The sequence below is a fragment of the Myotis brandtii genome, unplaced genomic scaffold (genome assembly GCF_000412655.1).
Source record: "Myotis brandtii unplaced genomic scaffold, ASM41265v1 scaffold133, whole genome shotgun sequence".
NCBI classification, from domain to species: Eukaryota; Metazoa; Chordata; class Mammalia; order Chiroptera; family Vespertilionidae; genus Myotis; species Myotis brandtii.
Genome location: NW_005354718.1, coordinates 3,571,942 through 3,579,376, shown reverse-complemented (window position 1 = coordinate 3,579,376; position 7,435 = coordinate 3,571,942). Strand labels below are relative to the sequence as shown.

General features: G+C 46.1%; 1 protein-coding gene across 3 annotated transcripts in view; it reads left to right on the top strand.

Moving 5' to 3' along the window:
- Positions 1-8: 8 nt before the first annotated feature.
- Positions 9-7,435, top strand: part of CDAN1 (codanin 1) — a 21,225-nt gene continuing 13,798 nt past the window's right edge. Inside the window, exons 1-9 of one of the 3 annotated variants that reach the window (XM_014534842.1) lie at positions 9-332; positions 526-695; positions 1,012-1,125; positions 1,207-1,285; positions 1,710-1,830; positions 2,013-2,122; positions 2,435-2,524; positions 3,633-3,708; positions 4,252-4,457. In XM_014534842.1, coding sequence (XP_014390328.1) covers positions 82-332; positions 526-695; positions 1,012-1,125; positions 1,207-1,285; positions 1,710-1,830; positions 2,013-2,122; positions 2,435-2,524; positions 3,633-3,708; positions 4,252-4,457 — 1,217 coding nt within the window. In that variant the 5' untranslated portion in view covers positions 9-81. The remainder of the gene's footprint in view (positions 333-525; positions 696-1,011; positions 1,126-1,206; positions 1,286-1,709; positions 1,831-2,012; positions 2,123-2,434; positions 2,525-3,632; positions 3,709-4,251; positions 4,458-7,435) is intronic. The other 2 variants (XM_014534843.1, XM_005860314.2) reach the window with 2 other exon arrangements.

Here is a 7,435-nt window from a genome sequence, read left to right as displayed (position 1 = left end):
CGGGGTCTGCAGGGCAGGCAGGGCTGGAAGGTGGGGTGCGGGGTACCCACAGTGAGGAGGGGCCCCCCCGCTGTGGTCGGGATGCCGGGGGTGGGACCTGGAGGACACCCTGTGGCTGCTCTCGGCAGGACGAGGCCTTCACGCAGGATCAACCCCACCCCGGTGAGCGAGGAGCGGTCACTCTCCAAGCCCAAGACCTGCTTCACTTCGCCGCCCATCAGCTGTGTCCCCGGTGGCCAGCCCTCCGTCCTGGACTCGAGCCCCTGGGGCCAGGGCCCGGCCGCGGGGTGCAGAAGTCTGCAGGAGGAGCGGGAGATGCTCAGGAAGGAGCGGTACGGCCTCTCGGCCCGGGATGTTCGTGTCCTTCCTGGGGGAGGGGGGGTCGGCCAGGCTTTTCCCTGGTGCTGGTGGCCCCCGGGGGCCTTGGGTCTGTGTCCTGGCCTGCGCTGTCTTCTCTGGAGGACCCTGAGCCGGGCTGTGGAGGGGCAGCCAGGCCGAGTGCGCATGGGATCCCTGTCTCCACAGCTCTAAGCAGCTGCAGCAGTCGCCTGCTCCCGCCTGTCCCACCCCAGAGTCGGGGTCTCCCCTGCCCACCCGGACAGGAAGCCTCACAGCTGAACCTGCTGACCCTGCCAAAGTGTCTTCCCGCCAGCGCCTGGAGCTGGTGGCCCTTGTCTACTCTTCATGCATTGCAGGTGAGTGAGAGCACAGGGTGCTGGAGCGGAGATACTTAGAGAACTATAGGGTAAGAGAATTGATAAGGCATGTAGAATTGAGCCTTGATTCTTTTCATTTTAATGTTTAAAAATATATTTAAAATATCGTTACAGATTATTTTACAGTCTGAGATTGTCTGTATATAATAGAAGCATTATAATGCAAAATTTTCCAAGTTCTGAGTAAAATTTCTTTTGAAAACAGCAGTTACAAGACATTTTTTGTCCCCTCTCCCTCCCCCCAGCCTTGATTCTTAATGGTGCTCAATGCATTGGGGTTTCTTTTTATATCCAGAAAACCTGGTGCCAAATCTCTTCTTGGAGCTTTTCTTCGTCCTTCAGCTCCTTACTGCCCGGAGGATGGTGGCTGCTAAGGATAGTGACCTTGAACCCAGTCCGGGAGTCCTAGGTCAGTGAGCAAGCCTTTTTTTTGAGAAATGGGGTCTATAAATGGAATAATTTTTAACTGAGCTTGATACTATCATTCTAGATTCCCTGGAAAGCCCACTATTCCAGAGTGTGCACGATTGTGTCTTCTTTGCAGTGCAGGTTTTGGAACATCAGTTTCAGTGAGTTTCCCCAGCTGAGGCATCCGAGCCTTGTCCCCATTGTCCACTTGGTTCTCTGGCCAATTGGGGTACGGGCTTGTGCTTAACACAAGTGTGCAGTGACCCTGGATCTTTTCCTACATGTAACCCTTTAATTTTGTGTCAAGGCTATGAATTTGGCCTGTGAAAGAGTCAAACTGCCTGCTGTGATCTTGGTGACTGACCTGTGTCCTGGTTACTGTCTCATGTTCCTGTTCTGCTCTCTTGCTCCCTGCTCCATAAGGTCTCATTTCCTCCCCTTTTACTCTCATCATCCTTAATCCTTGGCCCGTGGCTTTGCCTTACATACCTGCTCGATGCTCTATACTCTGTGTGGTATGCTGGTGCCAGCTTCCTATTTGCAATGTGTGTCCCATTACATTCATAAATGCTCTTGACCCTGTAGAGTTCTTTCCTACCTGGACAAAGGGACCTTGAAGCTGTTGGCTGAGAATGAGCGCCTGCTATGCTTCTCACCAGCTCTGCAAGGCCGCCTTCGAGCTGCCTATGAGGGCAGTGTTGCCAAGGTACTGACCCCACCCTAGATGTCGACTGGCCCAGAGCCGACCCTTCCCAGCCTCATAATTCAGGTGGCCCAGTTCATACCACTCTGCTGTCCTGTGATCTAACTGGGCAGGAATAAGGGGATGAAGTTTTCTGAGCATACACTCTGCAGGCTTCTGTACCTAATGTCATTGCCATATTTTAGGTCTCTCTGGCGATGCCACCCTCTGTTCAAGCTGTCTCCTTTCAGCCAGAAACTGACAATCGTGCCAACTTCTCCAGTGACCGAGCCTTTCATACTTTTAAAAAACAGAGGTGATAAGAAAAAGGAATTTGTGGGGAGGGAAAGAGGCCATTTTTACTCTGGGATAGGCAACTTATGTCATTTTCATAGAAAACTGATCAACTTTCAGTACCCCGAGATATGTCAGGCATGTGGTGGGCTGCTGCTGGGTTACAGCATTGTCATCCTGTAGAGAACTTCAGAGAACATGAGGAATGGGGCTGTGGGTAATCCTGTCATCAGTTCTTCTGAGTTAGGGAAGGTGCTTCTGGGATTGAGTTAGATCAGTGGGGAATGAGATCAGCTGTGCCCCAGTTCATCAGGCATTCTTGTGTGTCTATCAGGGATGTGTTTTATGAGGTGCTTCGAGAGTGGGAAGATCGCCATGAGGAGCCTGGCTGGGATTTTGAGAAGGGCTTGGGCAGCAGGATCAGGTAGGTGCTCAAACACTGGTCACCTTGTCTTGCTGCTTCCAGCAGCGAGCAGCTCAGTGGTGCTTGGGTAGCTGGTTGCAGGAAGGCTTTTCTCCACTGCTTCCAGCCGGAAGCTGTTATCCTTCGTCCTTCTTAATCTCTCTAGGTCAGGGGTGGGCAAACTTTTTGACTCGAGGGCCATAATGGGTTCTTAAACTGGACCAGAGGGCCGGAACAAAAGCAAGGATGGAGTGTTTGTGTGAACTAATATAAATTCAAAGTAAACATCATTACATAAAAGGGTACGGTCTTTTTTTTTTTTAGTTTTATTCATTTCAAACGGGCCAGATCCAGCCCGCGGGCCGTAGTTTGCCCACGGCTGCTCTAGGTACTGCCAATTCTGCCTCTACTCGGAGGGATTTGTCTCTCCAGCTCCTTCCACTCAGAAATGACTCATACTTGTTCTGTGGTGGTGAATGCTTGGAAAAGGGCAAAGCTCTTACTCCAAGTTGCTTGAGTTTTGGCCAAAGTTACTGGTTCCAGCGGTTCTCAACCTGTGGGTCGCGACCCCTTTGGCGGTCGAACGACCCTTTCACAGGGGTTGCCTAAGACCATCCTGCATATCAGATATTTACATTACGATTCATAACAGTAGCAACATTACAGTTATGAAGTAGCAACGAAAATAACTTTATGGTTGGGTCACAACATGAGGAACTGTATTTAAAGGGTCAGAAGGTTGAGAACCACTGGGTTAGACCCTTTCCAACCTCCATTTTCTCTATTGTCTAGTTTGGCAATTCTAATCACTTGGCATAGCTAGGTAACTAGGATGCAGAAAGAATATTCTCTGTCAGGTGATCTACCTTCCACATGGGTCTTGAGCTAACTGGCTCTCAGTGAGGATTGAAGATGAGGGGGGTGATATTATTTCTTGCTTGGCTAAGTGTATCTCTAGCCTCGAGGGGATCTCACCGAGTGTCCCTTACCTTTTCCTACCTTCTTGTGCTGGCCTGCTATGGCAGAGGTCTGCTCAAAGGGCCCGGTAAAGGGCTGAAAGGCCCAAGAATTGGCTTGTCTACCTCCTTTCTCCTTCCCTCACACTCCATTCCCATCTCTTACTCCTCAGAGCCATGATGGGTCAACTCTCTGCAGCTTGCAGCCACAGTCATTTTGTTCGGCTTTTCCAAAAACAACTTCTCCAGGTAATAACTCCAGCAGGAGATTAATCTACAGTGAACAGTAGGCCTGATAAGACAGTCAAGTAATGGCTGGGATTGTGGGGGCAGCCAGTCAAGTCCTGGACTGGGGTTTGAGCAGGAGTTCTGCTTCTTGGGTGGTGGTTGAAACTCAGGCAGTCAGAGAGGAGCCAAGGCGGTCTCTCATATGCCCTGCACCCCCAGTCCTGGGCCTCCTCTCACATCCGTACCTTCCTGCCTGCCTCCAACCTCTCACTACTTCCTAGCCCTTGAATTCTGTTGTGGTAGAAAGAGTGTAGGCTTTAGCCTCAGATGGGCCTGGTTTCAGATCCCAGTTCTATTGGCCCTAGGCAGATGTTTCATCTTGCAGTTGCAGTTTCTTCACCTGTAAAACAAGAACATACTCTCTATCTCAAAAAATGTATCTGTGGCACCCGGTAGAGGGTTGGCATTCCATAAATGTTTATTACTTCTTTATTTTGTTCAATCCTTTTTAAAAAATTACTGTTTTTTTAATTATTATTATTTCTCTCCTCCCCACTGCCCCAGATGTGTCAGAGTCCTGGTGGTGCTGGGGGCACTATCTTGGGTGAGGCTCCAGATGTGTTAAATATGCTTGGAGCTGACAAGTTGGGACGGTTGCGGCGCCTACATGAACGGCTTGCAGCCCCTCAGAGCAGTTGTAGGCCCTGCCCACTCACCTCCTTCCCGGGCTGTCAGGGATTCTTCAGGGACTTCATCCTGAGTGCCAGCAGGTAAAGAAAGGTGTCTTGCAGTGAGTGGGACAGAGGTCCAGGAGAGGTTTGTCTTCCCAGAAGGGCAGACAGTTCTCTCCCCTTTGCCTGAATATAACAGGGTGGGACTGGGTGATATCTGGACTCCTTCTAGCTCACACTTCCTGTCTCCACTTTCCAATTACAGTTGAAATTAAATATTATATTAGTTTCAGGTGTATAACGTATTGATTAGCTTACAAAGTGATCACCCGGATAAGTCTAGTACCCACCTGAAGCCATAGATATTTCCTATGCTGTGACTGTTTTTATAACTGTCAATTTAATCCCTTTACCTTTTTCACCCATATCCTCAACACCCCTCCCATCTGGTAACCATCAGTTACTCTCTTGTGTAAGTTTGTTTATATTGTTTGCTAGTGAAATGATATGGTATTTGTCTCTGACTTATTTCACTTAGCATAATATCCTCTAGGTCCATCTATGTTGTCACAAATAGAAAGATTTTATTATTTTTTTATGGCTGAGTAATTTCCATTATATTTACACTGTGTACCACATCTTTATCCATTTGTCTGCCAATGGACACTTAGGTTGCTTCCATACTTGGCATTTGTAAATAATGCTGCAGTGAACATACTGGTGCATAAATCTTTTTGAATTAGTGTTTTGGATTTCTTTGGATAAATACCCAGTAGTGGAATTAATTGCTGGGTCATATGATAGTTATATTTTTAATGTTTTGAGGAACCTCCCTACTGTTTTACATAGTGGCTATACCAATTCACAGTCCTGCCAACAGTACACCAGGGTTCCTATTTCTCCACATCCTAGCCAGCACTTGCTTGTGTCTTGATGATAGCCATCAAGGTGTGAGGTGATATTTCATTTAGGTTTTAAAAATGTGAGCATCTTTTCATATGTCTGTTGGCCATCTGTATGTCCTCTTTGGAGAAAGGTCTATTGAGGTCTATCCTCTGCTCATTTTTTAATTGGTTTGGTGTTTTTGATGTTTAGTTGTATGAGTTCTATATGTATCTTGGATATTAGCCCCTTATCAGATGTGTTATTGGTGAATACCTTCTCCCTTTCAGTAGGGGAGGGCAGTTGGGGGCGAGCAGGCCAGTGGGGGGGCAGATGGGGGCGAGTAGGCCGCCAGGCAGAGTGGTTAGGGGCAATCAGGCAGGCAGGCAGTTGAGCGGTTAGGAGCCAGCAGTCCCGGATTGCGAGAGGGATGTCCATCTGGGATTGGGCCTAAACCGGCAGTCGGACATCCCCCAAGGGGTCCCAGATTAGAGAGGGTGCAGGCCGGGCTGAGGGACACCCCCTCCTGCACGAATTTCGTGCACCAGGCCACTAGTGTTGAATAAAACTAAGTGGACATCCCTGTCTTTTTCCTGATGTTAAAAAGCTTTCAGATTTTCACTGTTGCGTATGATGTTAGCTAGGGGTTTATTATATAGAGGTCCAATGCACAAAATTTGTGCAAGAGTAGGCCTTCCTTCCCCTGGCTGCTGGCACCAGCTTCCCTTTGGCACCCGGGACCCAGGCTTCCCTCGCAGCCCCGGCTTCTTCCGGAAGGACATCCAGTCTAATTAGCATATTACACTTTTATTATTATAGATGGTCTTTATTATGTTGAGGTATGTTCCCTCTATCTCACTTTGGAAGTTGGATTTTGTCGAATGCTTTTTCTGCATCTATTGAAATGATTATATGACATCTATCCTTCATTTTATTTATGTGATGTATCACATTAATTCATTTGCAGATTTTGAACCAACCTTGCATCCATGTTTATATTAAATTTTTCTTGTTTCATGACATAGACCTGAATTTTCCTCATAGAACTCCTTTGGTTGTGCCACATAGACTTTTTGGGTCATCTGTGTCTTCATTTTCATTTGTCTCAAGGTGTCTTTTGATTTCTCCCTTGATCTAATTGTTAACCCATTCATTGTTTAATAACATGTGATTTAGCCTCCACGTTTTTATGTGTTTTTTTATTTTTTTCCCTGTAATTAATTTATAGTTTCATACCATTGTGATCAGAGAAGATCTTGATATGATTTCAGTCTTCTTAAATTTATTGAGACTTGTTTTGTGGCCTAACATGTAATCTATCCTGGAGTATGCTCCCTGTGCACTTGAAAAGAATGTAAATTCTGCTTTGGGTTAAAATGCTCTGAAAATATCAATTAAATCCATCTGTTTCATTTAAGGTTGCTGCTGCTTTGTTTCATTTAAGATCACTGTTTCTTTGATGATTTTCTGTCAGGAAGGTATACCCATTAATGTTGATGAGGTGTTAAACTCCCATACCATTACTGTATTACTATCTGTCTTTCCCTTTATATCCATCAATATTTGCTTTATGTATTTAGATGAGCCTGTGTTGAGTGTACAGATGTTTACGAGAGTTATACCCTCTTAATGGATTGACTTCTTTATCATTATGAAATGCCCTTTTTGTCTCTAGTTACAGCCCTTGTTTAAAGTCTAGGTTGTCTGATAAAAGTATTGTTACTCCAGCTTTTTTTTTGTTTCCATTTGCATTAAAAACTTTTCCACCCCTTTACTTTCCATTTGTGTCCTTTTTTTTAAAGTATGTTTTTATTGATTTTTAGAGACTGAAGAAGGGAGAGGGAGAGATAGAAACACTGATAGAGAAATAATCAGTTGTCTCCTACAGGCCTCTACTGGGGATCCAGCCCACAACTAGGGCATGTACCCTGACGGAATCAAACAAGCAACATCTTGGTTCATGAGTCCTCACTCAACCACCGAGCCACACCAGCTGGGCTCACTTTGTGTCTTTTGATCTGAAGTAGGTCTCTTGTAGGCAGCATATGTACTGGTCTTTTCTTGTGTGTGTGTGTGTCCATACAGCTGCCCTATGTCTTTTGATGGGAGCATTTAGTACATTTACATTTAAAGTAATTATTTTTTTAAATAAATCTTTATTGTTCAGATTATTACAGTTGTTCCTCTTTTTCCCC